Source organism: Alnus glutinosa, chromosome 12 (genome assembly GCF_958979055.1).
Source record: "Alnus glutinosa chromosome 12, dhAlnGlut1.1, whole genome shotgun sequence".
Taxonomy (NCBI): domain Eukaryota; kingdom Viridiplantae; phylum Streptophyta; class Magnoliopsida; order Fagales; family Betulaceae; genus Alnus; species Alnus glutinosa.
In genome coordinates this window covers 12,859,090-12,876,084 of record NC_084897.1, presented here as the reverse complement: position 1 = coordinate 12,876,084, position 16,995 = coordinate 12,859,090, and the positions used below count along the sequence as shown (strand labels likewise).

At 40.7% G+C, this 16,995-nt stretch overlaps 1 protein-coding gene across 1 annotated transcript; it reads right to left on the bottom strand.

Moving 5' to 3' along the window:
• Window positions 1-3,247: 3,247 nt before the first annotated feature.
• LOC133852563 (uncharacterized) lies at window positions 3,248-11,346 on the bottom strand. The gene is made up of 7 exons (XM_062289334.1): window positions 11,169-11,346; window positions 10,905-11,113; window positions 7,135-7,212; window positions 6,812-7,026; window positions 5,828-6,755; window positions 4,182-4,318; window positions 3,248-3,578 (listed from the first exon to the last, which is right to left on the bottom strand). The coding sequence occupies exons 1-7, from the start codon at window positions 11,344-11,346 to the stop codon at window positions 3,416-3,418; spliced, it is 1,908 nt and encodes a 635-aa protein (XP_062145318.1). The 3' UTR covers window positions 3,248-3,415.
• Window positions 11,347-16,995: the final 5,649 nt, after the last annotated feature.

Here is a 16,995-nt window from a genome sequence, read left to right as displayed (position 1 = left end):
GGCAAACAATGATGTGATTTTTAGGGTTCATTATGGGGTCGGTTTGATCGGCGATATAAGTGCACGTATGTTGGAGGGAATACAGGGTTGTATGAAGAGTCTTATGACCTGGATTGTTTGTCTTTTATTGAGATCAAAATAGTAGTTAAAAAGTTTGGATACTGACTAGGTGACCTAGTTTACTATCGTAAACCCTATAAAGAATTAGATGATGGGTTGGTTCTATTAACATCTGGCGAGGATGTCGTCAAAATGGCTGATGCCTTTTTAGGCCAAAAACTTGTTATGCTGTACACAGTTTATTTTGCAAATGTACCAGAGACCACTCATGTTGGTGGCTCAAGCGGTTCGGCTACTTCTGAGGGCCGGTTATTAGATGACGATGAAGAGGATGAGGTATCCTCTAAGTTGGCCAGAAGTAATATGTTGTGAGTTTTAATGAGTACTCGCAAGCGCATGAATCGTTTGCAATATAGTGTGTGCAAATGCGAGGTCGAATCCACAGGGAAATGGTCAAATATTGATGTCTTGTTTAATCAACCTCATTTTAACCTAGTTCCAAAGGTTTGAGGATTGATTCAAGAACAAAAGACTAAATAAAAGAGATGAAATGAAATATGCAAATTAAAATGAACTAAGGCTAAGGAATCTACCAAACCAAATCCAACAACTCACACTTTTGGTTCCCACTTGAACACCCAAAGAACATTAAGCTTTGGATGTCATTCAAATTTCTTAACCACAAACTCTAGAACCATAAAATGAATCCAACTCAAAGATAAATCACAAAGAGTACCCATTTGAAATCAAATCATCCAATGTATCCATTCAGTGAACAAATCACAATGGATATCATCATTCAAACCGATAAAACAATGTATCAATCGGTTGAAACACATTAAACGTCCTATATCTACCACCAACCACATTCATTGCAAAGATAAAGCATTAAATGAATGGAACTTGAAAAACAAATATGATATATCATTAAATGTGCAAGTAGTATAACAAGAGTGTGAGTGTCATCAATGGAAAGGTTTCATCCGCAACCTTAGTTTAGGTTACTAGCCTTCCATGACTAAGAACTCCACTAGAAAATGAAGAACAAACATGAAAGTAGAAGAAAAGCTTTACAAAGAGAAAGTGTCTAAGAACAAAAGCTACTGAGATATACTACAAAATGCACGAAATTAAACCTATCTACTGTTCTCTGAACTCTCTCCACAAGGAGGCATGGCTATGGCTTTTATATAAGGAAATTAGGGCTAGAAACCCTTGTAAAATGACTCCTCTAACCCCCTCTAGGGTTCCTCTTTTGCTAGAGACAACCAAGGTCACGAAACCAACGTGTTCTGCTGCGAAAATCAGAGGGGGAACTGCTTTTTGTCATGGAGAAGCTCCTGATTGGGTGTTCTGGTGCGCTTCTGCAAAAGTAAGTTCTGGGAAATTTCGATCGATCGACTTTTATTCAATCGATTGACTTCGGGCAAAATTCGATCGATCGAATTTAAGTTCGATCGATCGAGTTCTTCAGAACTTCCGAATTTTCCAAGCAATTCCACATGAATTTTGCCATTCCTCACTTATTGACCTACAAAACATAAAAACACAAAAACTAACCAAAGCATCAGAAAATAACAAGGCTAAAGGTCTAACTAATGTAAATCAAGGGGTCAAAATACACAATATTTGGCACTCATCAAATACCCCCAAACTTACATTTTGCTAGTCCCTTAGCAAAACAAAATCAAAATCAAAATCAAAGTATGAAACATAAATCCTCTTTCGTGGGAGAAATGATTGCATTTAGCATATGCAACAAGCCTTTTAAACCCCTAGGACTCCCTAGTGGACAAGTGAAGTCTCGTGAGGGTTTGCCAGAAATGATACCCACAAACATTGAAGTACTGAATTATCAATTGAGCAAAAATCATCATTCAAACACATGGTTCACACATCATGAGTATATTTAACAAAATGAATATCATATTATCATGTTATCAAAAATCGATCAACTCATAGATGGAAAATTGAGCAACACATGTTCAAAAGTGTAAGGTGTGAATAACATAGAGTCATGGGGTTTCGATTTTCCTCAAAGCACATATATCCAAAAATTTGCAGGACTTCAGATAAAAATAACCAAGGCTTAACTTACATTTATTATTATTTATTTATTTATTATTTTTGTGTCGGTTGTGCAATGCTTGACTCCATTAAGCTTTCTAATTGACCCATGTAACGAGTGTTGGGCCAGTGACTCCCAAACCAGATGGTTTTAGGGCACTAGATGTAAAAACATTCCTAAGGGCTTAATTACTCAAGTCAAAAAGGCTACGAAGTCAAACTAGCCAAACAAACATTCAAGCTGAAATTCTCATCTTTTTACGCGAACACCCAATGCTTAATGAGGCAAGGGGCCCGGTTACTCAATGAGAAGTCAAATTGGTGATATTATTCTAAGCAGACTTTTTTTTTTTTTTTTTTTTTTATATATATATATATATAAAACAATAAGTCAAGGTTTCATCAACAAGTCATCCTACAAATCTCAAGACACATAATTTTTAATTCAAATCTCATACCCCACAGAAACAATGCCAATGTGCTTGTGATAAACAATTTAAACATGTCAAGTCTCTCTAATCCAAAGATGAGTCAAAAGATCTCAAATTTTAATGATATGCAAAATTCAACATGTTAAACAAACCAATGAGATGCAAACCATAGTAAGATGTAATCATGCTCAACTAACAATAAGGTGTATATATATATATATATATATTAAAGCAAACATTAAATGAAAACAGGCAGAAATGTCTACATCCCACCCCCAAACTAGAATGACACATTGTCCCCAATGTGGCTAGAGATACAATACCGAAATGGTGATGCAAGTTGGGCACACTACAAGAGAAGCGCTCCCCCAAACTTGAATGGCAGACACTGTCCTGAAAATCACAACTAAAACACAAGAAATAAAATCAAATGATAAGGAAAAATGATGAGGGTTGCCTCCCACAAGCGCTAAGTTTTCAGTCTTCAGCTAGACTTTCCATCCTGACGACAATCACTCCGAGTAACTCGGATCCTCTAAAAGATTTGTCTCAACCTCTGAACTCTGTAACTCCAAAAATGGCTTCAGTCGTTGCCCGTTCACCTTGAACGTGCTGCCATTTTTTGGATCCTCAATCTCAATGGCCCCATAAGAAGACACTGATCGAACTATGAAAGGGCTTGTCCATCGAGATCTGAGCTTCCCTGGAAACAGATGCAGACGTAAATTGTAAAGGACTTTCTGGCCGGGCTCAAAAAATCGCCTCAATATGTTCTGGTCGTGAACCTTCTTCATCCGTGCTTTGTACATCCTAGCACAATCATAAGCATCGTTCCTCAGCTCTTCCAATTCATTGAGTTAGAGCTTCCTCTGTGAGCCAGCCTTTGTGAGATCAAAATTCAGCTGCTTAATGGCCCAGTAGGCTCTGTGCTCCAACTCCACAGGCAGATGGCATGCTTTCCCGTACACTATACGGTAAGGTGACATGCCAATCGGTGTCTTGAAAGCTGTCCAGTACGCCCATAATGCATCGTTCAACCGGAGAGACCAATCTTTCCTTGACGGGTTCACTGTCTTCTTTAAAATCCTCTTGATCTCTCTGTTTGAAACCTCCACTTGTCTAAGGGTGATAGGGAGTGGCAACCTTGTGCGTGATGCAATATTTCTTCATCAGCTGCTCAAAGACTCGATTGCAGAAATGCTTACCACCGTCACTAATAATTGCTCGAGGCGTACCAAAACGAGAAAATATAATGTCCTTTAAAAACTGGACCACAACTTTGTGGTCGTTGGTCTTGCAGGCAGCAGCCTCTACCCATTTGGACACGTAGTCCACCGCAACTAGTATGTACAGATAGCTGAAGGAGGTCGGGAAAGGTCCCATGAAATCGATGCCCCATACATCAAAGATCTCAACAATAAGAATAGGGTTGAGGGGCATCATATTTCGGCGTGAAATACTCCCTAGCTTCTGACAGTGCTCGCATGAGCACAATAAGTGTGAGCGTCTTGAAAGATGGTAGGCCAATAAAAACCACACTTCAAAATCTTTGTAGCGGTCTTCTTTGCATTGAAGTGGCCTCCACAAGCATGATCATGACAGAAGGAGATGACACTGGATTGGTCAGGCTCGGGAATGCATCTCCTAATGATCTGATCGGGACAATACTTGAACAAGTAAGGATCGTCCCAGAAAAAATTCTTCACCACGGACATGAATTTGGACTTATCTTGCCGCCCCCAATGCAAAGGCATTTGACCGGTGACAAGATAGTTCACTATGTCAGCAAACCATGGTGAGTGAGCATGAGCAATATGCATCAACTGCTCATCGGGGAAGGTCTCAGAGATGGGGACGGCTTCTTCCGTGAAATCCAAGGTAATCCTCGAGAGATGATCGGCCACCACATTTTTGGAACCCTTCTTATCCCGAATCTCAATGTCGAACTCTTGTAAGAGCAAAATCCACCGAATGAGGCGAGATTTAGCATCCTTTTTGGAGAAAAGATACTTCAATGCCGCGTGATCCGAGTAGATGATGACTTTCGATCCTAGTAGGTAGGGGAAACTTATCCAGAGCAAATACGACTGCCAGCAGCTCCTTCTCAGTAGTCGAATAATTCAGTTGGGCGTCGTTCAGAGTTCGACTTGCATAATAAATGACGTGGGGGAGTTTGGTAATGTGCTGCCCCAACACAGCTCCAACGGCGTAATCGGATGCGTCACACATGATATCGAAAGGTGTACCCCAGCTCGGGGGCCGAATGATGGGTGTGGTCGTCAGAATTGCCTTCAAGGCCCCAAATGCCTTTTTGTAGTCCTTGTCAAAATTGAAAGGGGCCTCCTTCACCAACAGTTTGCACAAGGGCCGAGCGATCTTGCTGAAGTCCTGGATGAATCGCCTATAAAATATTGCATGGCCCAGAAAAGAGCGAACCTCTTTCACCGTTCGTGGGGGCAGAAGGTTGGATATCAGATCTACCTTTGCCTTGTCTACCTCAATCCCCCGATGAGAGATGACGTGCCCGAGCACAATTCCTTGTTGTACCATAAAATGGCACTTCTCCCAATTGAGTGCCAAGTTCTTCTCTTTACACCTCACCAAGACAAACGTGAGGTGGTGCAAACACTCCTCAAAAGATGGACCGAAGACTGAGAAGTCGTCCACAAATACCTCCAGGAAACGCTCCACCATGTCAGAAAAAATGCTGATCATGCACCGCTGAAAAGTAGCGGGTGCATTGCATAGCCCAAAGGGCATGCGTCGGTAGGCGAACGTCCCGAACGGACAAGTGAAGGTCGTCTTCTCTTGGTCTTCAGGGTCCACAGGGACCTGGTTATATCCAGAATAACCATCCAAAAAGCAGTAATACTCGTGCCCGGCCAACCGCTCCACCATTTGATCAATGAACGGAAGAGGAAAGTGATCTTTCCTGGTGGCGGTGTTCAGCTTGCGGTAGTCGAGGCAGACTCGTCCTCCTTGTTCTGCACGACCGTTACTCCAGCTCGCTTGGGCACGACATGAATAGGGCTCACCCATTTGCTGTCAGAGATTGGGTAGATGATTCCTGCATCCAATAACTTGATTACTTCTCCTTTGACGACTTCCTGCATGGTCGGGTTGAGCCTTCTCTGTGGCTCCCTCGATGGTTTGGTGTCTTCCTCCAGATGTATCTTGTGCATAACCACCGAGGGGCTGATTCCTTTAATATCTTCTATGGTCCAGCCTATAGCTTCCTTATGCTCTCTCAAAACGTCTAACAATTTCTCCTCTTGAGCATCATGTAGATCCGAAGCTATGATTACAGGCAAAGTCTCGGCTGGACCTAGGAACTTATACTTAAGATTGTCCGACAGGGGCTTAAGTTCCTTCTTAGGAGGCTCAGGTACTGTTGCCTCCTCTTCTTCCTTGCTCTCCAGAGGAGCAAACTCTAAAACGACATTTGCTTGCTCAAGTAATGCATCCAAGTCCAGATCCTCTCCGAACTGAGCAAAGCATGCCTCCAGGGGGTCTTTGGTGCTTGATTCTTCCTCTATAATCTCCTCAATCAAGCAGGCACTTCCGATCTCATCGCTTTCCCTCGGCCTCTTGCTGATGTCAAAGATGTTCAGCTCTACTATCATGTTGCCGAAGGAGATTTTCATCACCCCTGTCCTGCAGTTGATCAGGGCGTTAGCCATAGCTAAGAATGGTCGCCCGAGGATCACCGGTATTTGAACTCCAACGTTCTGTACCGGCTCAGTATCTAGCACTATAAAATCCACGGGAAAATAAAACTTGTCCACCTTAATCAAAACATCCTCCACTATTCCCCGTGGTATCTTAACTGACTGGTCAGCCAACTGCAGTGTCATGGAGGTGGGCTTCAATTCTCCTAACCTTAATTGCAGGTAAACTGAATAGGGTAGGAGATTGACATTGGCTCCAAGATCTAGCAGTGCCTTCTCAATGTGGCTGATGCTTATTGTGCAGGAAATAGTAGGACATCCGGGGTCCTTATACTTGATAGGCAGCCTACACTGGAGGATTGAGCTGACTTGCTCGGTCAAGCAAACTTTTTTCGGGACATTGGTTTTTCGCTTTACAGTTACCAAATCCTTCAAGAATTTGGCATAAGACGGAACCTGCTGGATGGCATCAAGAAACGGGATGTTAATCTGTACTTGCTTGAACACCTCCAGAATGTCCTCAAATTTTCTCCCTTCTTTGGCGCGAGAAGTCTATCAGGGAATGGCGCCTTAGGTATGAACGACCTAGGAGGAGTCTCTATGGTTGGAGCTAATGTAGATGGCTCGGCATCTCTCTTCTCTACGCTCCTGCTTCCTTGTCCTTTTTGTGCTGCAGGGTTCTCCATAGGGTGAACCATTTGGTTGTCTACTTGTTTCCCTGACCTAAGTGTGACAACGGCTTGCACATGCTCCAACCCATGCACTGCATTTGATGAACTTCCCTCATGGAATTGCAACTTTGGATTTGGCACAGGCTAACTAGGGAGCTTTCCCTTCTCTCTCTCCCCCAGGTGACTAGCAATTTGCCCGATCTGGGTCTCCATCTTGGTAATAGCTTGAGTGTTCACCATGGTAGCATTCTTCACACCATTGATGGATTGCCCTGTAAGCTGAATGAATGCCTTAAGAGTGTCTTCCAAAGAAGACTGTGAAGAAGAGGCAGAGGATTGAGCAGGGGCTTGGTATGTCGGTGCTGGCTGGGAGGGACGGCTTTGATGGTGAACTGGCTGATGAAATCCAGGGGGTATTGAGTGTGGGATTGGTGAGGAACTCCCCCTTGAGTCATAGGCTGGTTCTGCTTCCATGAGAAATTAGGGTGGTTTCGCCACCCTGGATTGTAGGTCTCGGAAAAGGGTCCATTGGCTTGCTTCCTATAGTCGTTTAAAGCGTTCACTTGCTCCATTGGTGACTCGACAAAAGCTGGCAAAGATGGGCAAGTCTGTGCTAAGTGCATGGGACTAGCATAGATGGAACAACAATCAACGTGGAATGGGTTGGCAGCACTGATGGGTTTGCTTACAACTAGAGTTTCAACCTTCTTTGTGAGAGCATCCATCTTCATTTTTAATTCTACATCTTCCTTAACCTCGTAGATGCCTCCCTTCTTTTGAATGCGAGCAGTTTTATCTCGACAGCTTGAAAAATCCCACTGTTGGGAATTGTTAGATAACTGATCTAAGGTCCTATACGCCTCCTTTCCCGTCAAACTCAGAAATGCTCCTCCGTTCATCAACTCGATCATGCTACGGTTGGATTGAGTTAATCCTTGATAGAAAAATTGCACGAGTCTCCACTTCTCGTATCCATGTGGAGGGCACTTAATTAGCATATCTTGAAATCTCTCCCAACTCTCAGAAAATTTCTCATCTTCTTCTTGAGTAAATGAGTTTATCTCCTTCCTACACTCATTGACTTTGGACATGGGGAAGAATTTGTTGTAGAACTTGTTTAGCAAGTTCTCCCAAGAAGTGATGGAGCCAGGCATGTTTGAATCCAACCATGCCTTGGCTCTATCATGGAGTGAGAAAGGAAATAGTCTAAGATGCACAGACTCTTCAGAAAAATTTTGAAATTTGAAGGTGGCACAGATGTCTTTGAATTTCTTCACATGGCTATAAGGATTTCTGAGGTCCAAGCCGTGGAATGCGGGTAGGAGTTGGATGACATGAGGCTTGAGGTCAAAGTGAGTGGCATTGGTTGGGGGTAACACTATACATGAAGGAGAATTTGTTGCAACGGGTGCAAACAAATCCCTAAGTGTCCTAGTATGATCAACGTTTTCTCCCCGATTCCTCTCGTTCTCATCCGCATGCATGTCATCTCCCATCTCAACAGAATTTCTAATCCTTCTCCTAAGAGTTCTTTCAATTTCGGGATCTAAAGATGTCAAGTCTAGGTTCAATGATCTTCTACCAAGCATACACCAAACATACACAAATGTTTAACCAAAAGACAAATAAAAATAAAGAAAAGAATTTGCTAATGGGGAGCAAAGTTCTCCAAGGTACAATCTAGGTTAGTTTCTAGGTAGGTGAGGGGGGTCACATTGGACACACTTAAATCCCAAGACCTTTCCTTGTCAGAATTCACCTTGTCATTCCCCGTAGATAGCTAAGTAGACCCACACTAGCAAAAATGTTTTTTTTTTTTGTGTGTGTGTGTGTGTGTGTGTGTGTGTGTGTGTGTGTGTGTTAGAACAAAACAAAACAAAGTGAGGGTAATATGAAACACAAACTACACAGAATTTGAACTAAATTATAATGAACTAAAAGAAAGATAAAACAAACAGCAAAATATTATCAAGCAGAAACAAATTATGAACAAAAATAAACAAAATGGACTAAAAGAAGTACTGGAAGAGAAATACTCACCTTGTTCCTAGCTGTTGTTGTGCAGGAAATTCGTTCGATCGATCGAACATCTTTTTGATCGATCGACTTTATATTAGGCAAATGCTAACTTGATTGATCGAAACTCGATCGATCGAATTTATTTTCGATCGATCGATTCTTCAGGGCACCCAGTAAGTTGCAGACAGAACTGGGAGAAACAAAGAACGAACTTAGAATACATAACAGAAGCTAAACAATAGAAAAATGAAACAAAAATCTATATAACTAGTAGAAAAACAAAATCAATCAAACAAAAACCAATTTTTTTGAACCGATATCCCCGGCAACGGCGCCAAAAACTTGTTGTGAGTTTTAATGAGTACTCGCAAGCGCACGAATCGTTTGCAATATAGTGTGTGCAAGTGCGAGTTCGAATCCATAGGGAAATGGTCAAATGTTGGTGTCTTGTTTAATCAACCTCATTTTAACCTAGTTCCAAAGGTTTGAGGATTGATTCAAGAACAAAAGACTAAATAAAAGAGATGAAATGAAATATGCAAATTAAAATGAACTAAGGCTAAGGAATCTACCAAACCAAATCCAACAACTCACACTCTTGCTTCCCACTTGAACACCCAAAGAACATTAAGCTTTGGATGTCATTCAAATTTCTTAACCACAAACTCTAGAACCATTAAATGAATCCAACTCAAAGATAAATCACAAAGAGTACCCATTGGAAATCAAATTATCCAATGTATCCATTCAGTGAACAAATCACAATGGATATCATCATTCAAACCGATAAAACAATGTATCCATCAGTTAAAACACATTAAATGTCCTATATCTACCACCAACCACATTCATTGCAAAGATAAAGCATTAAATGAATGGAACTTGAACAACAAATATGATATATCATTAAATGTGCAAGTAATATAACAAGAGTGTGAGTGTCATCAATGGAAAGGTTTCTTCCTCAACCTTAGTTGAGGTTACTAGCCTTCCATGACTAAAAACACCACAAGAAAATGAAGAACAAATATGAAAGTAGAAGAAAAGCTTTACAAAGAGAAAGTGTCTAAGAACAAAAGCTACTGAGATAAACTACGAAATTCACGAAATTAAACCTATCTACTGTTCTCTGAACTCTCTCCACAAGGAGGCATGGCTATGGCTTTTATATAAGGAAATTAGGGCTAGAAACCCATGTAAAATGACTCTTCTAACCCCCTCTAGGGTTCCTCTCTTACTAGAGACAACCAAGGTCACGAAACCAGCTTGTTCTGCTGTGAAAATCAGAGGGAGAACTGCTTTTTGTCATGGAGAAGCTCCTGATTGGGTGTTCTGGCGCGCTTCTGCAAAATTAAGTTTTGGGAAATTTCGATCGATCGACTTTTATTCGATCAATCGACTTCGGGCAAAATTAGATCGATCGAATTTAAGTTCGATCGATCGAGTTCTTCAAAACTTCCGAATTTTCCAAGCAATTCCACATGAATTTTGTCATTCCTCACTTATTGACCTACAAAACATAAAAACACAAAAACTAACCAAAGCATCAAAAAATAACAAGGCTAAAGGTCTAACTAATGTAAATCAAGGGGTCCAAATACACAATATTTGGCACTCATCACTAGCCCAGGTATATGGGTCAATCTTCTCAACATAATCATGAGCAGCTAGACAAAATTTCTTCAACTCCTACATTTCCTTGTTGAATTCATTAACGGTGTAGGCAGCAGTTATCTTCCACAACTTGTCCTTCAGCAACAATCCTTTATGCCCATCACCCCTAAAGTTCGCATACATATGTCTCATGCATATGCGATGCGGGGCACTTGGTAGCACTGCCTCGAAACTTGGAATCAAACCCTAGGCACAAAACAACATAAGACAAATAATTAAAAAAAAAATAGAGTTAACTCCAACCACAAATGTCAATGCACAACTGAAAATGTATGTAGAAACAACAAATATTCAAACTTAGCAAACAAACATACCTTCTGCCTGTCTGAGATGAATGTCCACCCATTAGATCCATTTGGACCAAGGTTAGCCACCAATGTCTCTAGAAACCAACTCCAACTATCCTTCGTTTCAGCTTCAACTACAGGCATTGCAATGGGATAAATGTTGTCATTCGGATCTCTCCCAACAGTAGCCAACAGTTGCCCCCCATAACGTCCCTTAAGAAAGCAGCCATCAACACCTATCACAAGATCCATTTGGACCAAGGTTAGCCACCAATGTCTCTAGAAACCAACTCCAACTATCCTTCGTTTCAGCTTCAACTACAGGCATTGCAATGGGATAAATGTTGTCATTCGGATCTCTCCCAACAGTAGCCAACAGTTGCCCCCCATAACGTCCCTTAAGAAAGCAGCCATCAACACCTATCACAGGCCTACAAGCCTGTTTAAACCCGTCCTTGCATGCTGCCATAGACATATACAACCTGAAAATTATTGGACTTCTAATTTTAACAAGTGTGTGAACAATGTGCAACAAAATATTAAATACTGAAATTAAAGGAGACAAATATTTTGTTGACAAAGTGGAAACTCAATTAAGAGAAACACCACTCCAGGGTAGCCAAACCCAGGATATCCACTATTCAGAAGACAAAGCTAGTTATAAAGTAGTAGCACTCCCATACCCCTGATGCAGTGGTCGTACCTTGAACTCTAACGTGTAACCCAACACGAACACCTCCCAACTGAAGGGGTCTTCAATGGAATCCTTTACCTTAGGGCCAACCCCTAAGATAGACTTCACAGTTGATCAAATCAGACACTGACAAAAGCTAGAGAGCTAGCAGATCTTCAATATCTCCCTAAACACCTTCTCTAAGCTATCAGGAATTCACCACTAAATTCTGTGTCGAATGCATGCCTAGAACCCCTTATTTATAGGCTTTAGAAGCCCAAATTCAAGTAAAAAACAGTCTCTGGCACGCTCATTCGGACGGTAGCATTGGGCGTCCGGACGGGCAACTGTTTCCGTGTCCGAAAAGCAATTATGAAGAATTCTCGAATTTTGGCAGGGCCATCCGGACGCTTGATGTTTCCGTCCGGATGGGGACTGTCTGGACGATTCTATTGGGGGTTGAGATGATCAAACTGCAGCATTTTTTGTTAGCTTTCCAATGACGCTGATTTCGTTCTAATCCGATATTGAAGTAAAATGTATGATAAAAATACCGGAGGGTTTCCGGACGGTGTTGCCCTAGTGTCCGAACGGTTCCACTTCTGTTGCATGCAATTTCCATAATAAGGCTTTGAGCGTCCGGACCCTGAAGGCTGATGTCCGGACGGTTGAACTTGGTATGCACGACTAGCCTTATTGAGGACATCGTTCGAACGAGATCACACATCGTCAGGACGGTTGCAACCGTCTTCCCATAACTGTGTCTTGAGGTAGAAACCCTAATGCTTGTCAAACACTGAATGGCGTTCGGACGGTATAGCCACGTCGTCCGGATGGATTCACTAGAACACTGGGATCTTCTCGAACTCTGAAGAGCATCCAAACGATTCGCCATTACATCTGGACGTTTGCAACCTTGAACTGTTTGAAGCTTCCAGACACTGATGGGCGTCCGGACGGATGTTATTGACCGAAGAGCGTCCAGACGGAATACCACGTCGTCCGGACGGATGCAAGGGAACTGAACTACCTGATTTGAATTCTGCACAGAGTCTTCTTGAAGCTCATAACTGAAGTGTAGACTCTAAATAAAACAGCATCCATGTGAAAGCAGCAACATTACATAGAAGTGATTTTGTCTAACAGAATGCAGCCAACACAAAAACTAACAATCTCCCCCTTTGGCCATTCTGGGACAAAAATCACTTGACCGGTTAAAAATACAATCCCGGTCCAAACAAAAAATTACTCCCCTTTTTTTGTCACAAAAGGACAAAGGGTAAAACAGAGTAAGAAGAAAGACCACACAAAATTTACTCCCCTAAGTGTCTCAAAAGGGCAAGGATAAACAGAGTAATAATATCCACAGACAAAAACGTTCTAAAATCCAAAACAATAGGAAAATAAAGAAGAGTTTGCAAGTGGGCCAAAAGAGAGGAACAAACATCCTCCAAGTTTCAAATCTTGCTGATGCACTAAAATCAAGTAACAGAGAGAAATCCGTATAAAAAGCTGGATTTGTACTATTTCGGCTTTTAGCTCAGGAAGCCGGGAACCATGGACTGAAAACCTTCAATCTCTTGATTTTGCAAAGCCTGAACTTGGTTATCCGCAGATTGACATCCTCTAAGCAACTGGTCTGGAAGATAAATGAGGAGGGAATGCTACGGAAGGCTTGTGCATGAGCTAGGAGAAAAAAAAAAAAAAAACTCATCTTATTTCTGAGACCTTTGGAATTTGAACATCCGATTTTAACAACGGTCAGTTTTCCGAAGGATCCATCTATTAGAGCTGCTGGACGACATATTCCTGAAAAAGATTTAAACAGAAATATTTCCAAAAATAACACCACAAAGACATATTAGATCCTGTTACTCCCAAAAAGAAAGTGGTATTATGACAGCTGTCAATTGGATGCCCAAGTATTACAAAAACAAAGATCGCAATCCAAATGGCCCAGATATATCAATCCAACACATAGACAGAATAGGATTTTCATGCACACTATCTCAAGAAAATATCCCAACAAATATTCCAATATTCTAAAAGCACAAAAACTTAAAAGAATAACGGAAGACACAATGCAGATCATGGGATGAGAAGAGATGTGCAAAGAATGCTAAAATCTTGGGAGAAATCCACGAGAAAAACACACATGCCATGATAAATCAATAAAAATGCAAAGATGTGTGTATGGCAGAGAAAGAGATTCAAGTCTTAAACCTATAGAGATCTTGTTCGGACATGTCACTTAACCATCTGAACGGCTACTACTAGGACAGCGTACAGGAAGACTGTGCTCGTCCGGACGTAAGAACAGGTCCGTTCGGATGCTTCACACTGAAAATCTGAAACTGGAGAAAAATTTGTATAAAAATATTTTTCCCTGAAGTTAGCTTCAGAACACGCATGTATAATCAACTGATAAAACAGTCAAACAACATTGCAGAAATATGCAAAGATATAAATGAGAGTTAAGTATTCAATAAGCATAAATTTCTCTGCAGATAGAAATTTTAAATACATTACTCAACTCATGCAATGTATGTGTGTGAAGACTTTTCCCAAAAGGTATGAATTTAACTGATATGACAAAAAGCAACTAGATTTTCTAGACAATAGAGAAAATCAATGAAAGATCAGTCAAAAGTCAAACCTTATTAATTACTAGGGCCTAGCCACCCTCATCTGATACACTCCCCCTAAGATGCAGCACCTAATTGTTTTACTTGTACCATGAAGGACAAGGTAAAATTTTACTATCACCATGAAGGACAAGGCTTATTTCAACACAGAAGCAGTGAATATAAGTATATAGCACAGTAAACTGAAAAGTTACTGCTTGATTCTAGTTGGAGCTGCAACCTAGAGAGAATGCTAGAATTTTTAGGCTCTAGGTTCAACTAGCATGTGGTCAATTTGACCATCTTAATCAAAAACATCTCTCTCATTAGAGTTTCTAGAAGCAAGAAGTCAGAGAGGAAAATGATGTATCTTAGGGGAGCCTTGGATAGTGCACATTTTCATCCCATGAGGAAAGTAACTATCTATCATTAAGATGCAACATGAAAACTTAGCAGATATTATGCATAAACTCTCAATTATATAAGCATATTTAATCAATGCACAATGAACTGAGATATCAGGCAAAAACACATGCAATATCTGAAAAGCTATCAAAATAAAATTCCGTATCTTCTCCCCCAAATTTTTTTATATATTTTTTTTTTGTTGAAAAATGAGACAGAAAAACAACAAAGACATGTTTATGGAAAAGGAAATGACATCTATCCCCAGCATGTAAGGTAAAGCCAAACCTGTCCTCATGGAGAGAGATTTAGAAATACCAAGACAGAAAAGCAGCCGCCCGACGTGCTTTAACTGTCATCCCCAAAAAAAATATCTACAGATGTTTCTCAAGATAACAAGAGAAGCGATGGGGGATAGAATAAATGGTTCCTCAAACAAAATGCAAAGCATGAATAAGATATGACATGAAAAACAATGCAATGCAAACATACCTGACATGCACTAGGATTTAGGAACCAAAATCCTAGTAATGGGGGAGACTTCACCTTTACTAGGTGAGTCCACTCCCCTTCAAGGGGTGAATTGTCTCATCATTCTTGACCCATACCTGCTTGACCCGTGGCGGTGGCTTGCTGGTCTTGTCCATGTTGTCCATTCTCCTTAGCACACCTTGCATCAGACTCAGAAACCCTTCATAGTCATGGTAGCTAATGGGCTTCTGTGGCTTTCTCTTGTAGCGCCTTGATTTGTTCTTCTTTGGTTTACTGCTTTGATTGGCAGGAACAAACTGCTGCTGATGCTCTGGAGCCTGCTGTGCTGTCGAAGGTAGAATGCCTGATGTAGCTCTTGCTGGAAGCTCTCTTTGAACCTTCGACTTTTGAGCCTGGAGATGTGGACATTTGGATCGGATGTGACCAGTGATGACAGGTGGGCAACCTTCTTTTGTTTGAATGCTTCTTGACATTCTCTGCAGAATTATAGTTAGCATTCTTACAAATAACATTGCCTTTACCTTTTATATGTCTCCTATGCGGAGGGACATATTTTGATGAGGAAGAATCTTCAACTTCACTTTTCCTCAGAGCATCCTGCTTAATCCAAGGCCTGTGGGATTTCAATAAATAACAATTTGGCCTAATATGACCAATTTTCCCACAATTATGACAAGTAGGAACAAACTTACCTCGTGTTCCTGATTCCTTGGATTTTGGCATCACATGATTAATTAAGCAAGAATTTTCTAAACAAGCTGTATCTACTACCACATGCATAATATCTAATTCAGAATCAGAAGCATGTGAAGTAGAAGTACTCATATCATCAACAATTAAAGCAGGCTTGTTAGAAATATTTGAATGAATACAAAGCATGCTTTTCAAATTATCACTTGAGAATTTTTTCAAGAGATATTCAGATTCTTTTAATTTATTCTCAAGTGTATCAATAATGTCAAATAGCATGGTATTCTCAGATTTCAAAGAGTCAATCAAAGCATGTGATTCAGATAATTGAACAATCAAAGACTCTTTTTCTTGCTTCACCTTTTTAAGCTCTTTATGAGAAACTTTAGAATGTTGAGCATTCTTCAATTTATTAAAAACCTTAAAGAGCTCAATATCAGAATCCTCATTAGATAACTGAGAAGAATTCATGATAAAATGTGTAATAAAAAAATAGAAGTCACAAAGAGATAAGGATCACACTCAGGAAATAAATCCTTAACAGAGTGTACCTGCTCTGATACCAATTGAAAATGATTGGACTTCTAATTTTAACAAGTGTGTGTAAACAGTATGCAACAAAATATTAAATGCTGAAATTAAAGGAGGCAAATATTTTGTTGACGAAGTGGAAACTCCTCAATTAAGAGAAAAACCACTCCAGGGCAGCCAAACCCAGGATATCCACTATTTAGAAGACAAAGCTAGTTAGAAAGTAGTTGCACTCACATACACCTGATGTAGTGGTCGTACCTTGAACTCTAACGTGTAACCCAACACGAACGCTAGAGAGCTAGCAGATCTTCAATATCTCCCTAAACACCCTCTCTAAGCTATAAGGAATTCACCACCGAATTCTGTGTTGAATGCATGCCTAGAACCCTTTATTTATAGGCTTTAAAAGCCCTAATTCGAGTCAAAAATAGAGTCTTTGCTACGCACGTCCGGACGGTAGCCTTGGGCATCCGGACGGGCAACTGTTTCCATGTTCGAAAAGCAATTCTAAAGAATTCTCAAATTTTGGCAAGGCCGTCCGGACACTTGATGTTTCTGTCCGGATGGGGAATGTCTGGTTCTATTGGCCGTCCTACCCATCAAATTGTAGTATTTTTCGTTAGCTTTCCAAGGACGCCGATTTCGTCCTAATCCGATATTTGAGTAAAACGTTATGACCAAAATACCGGAGGGTGTCCAG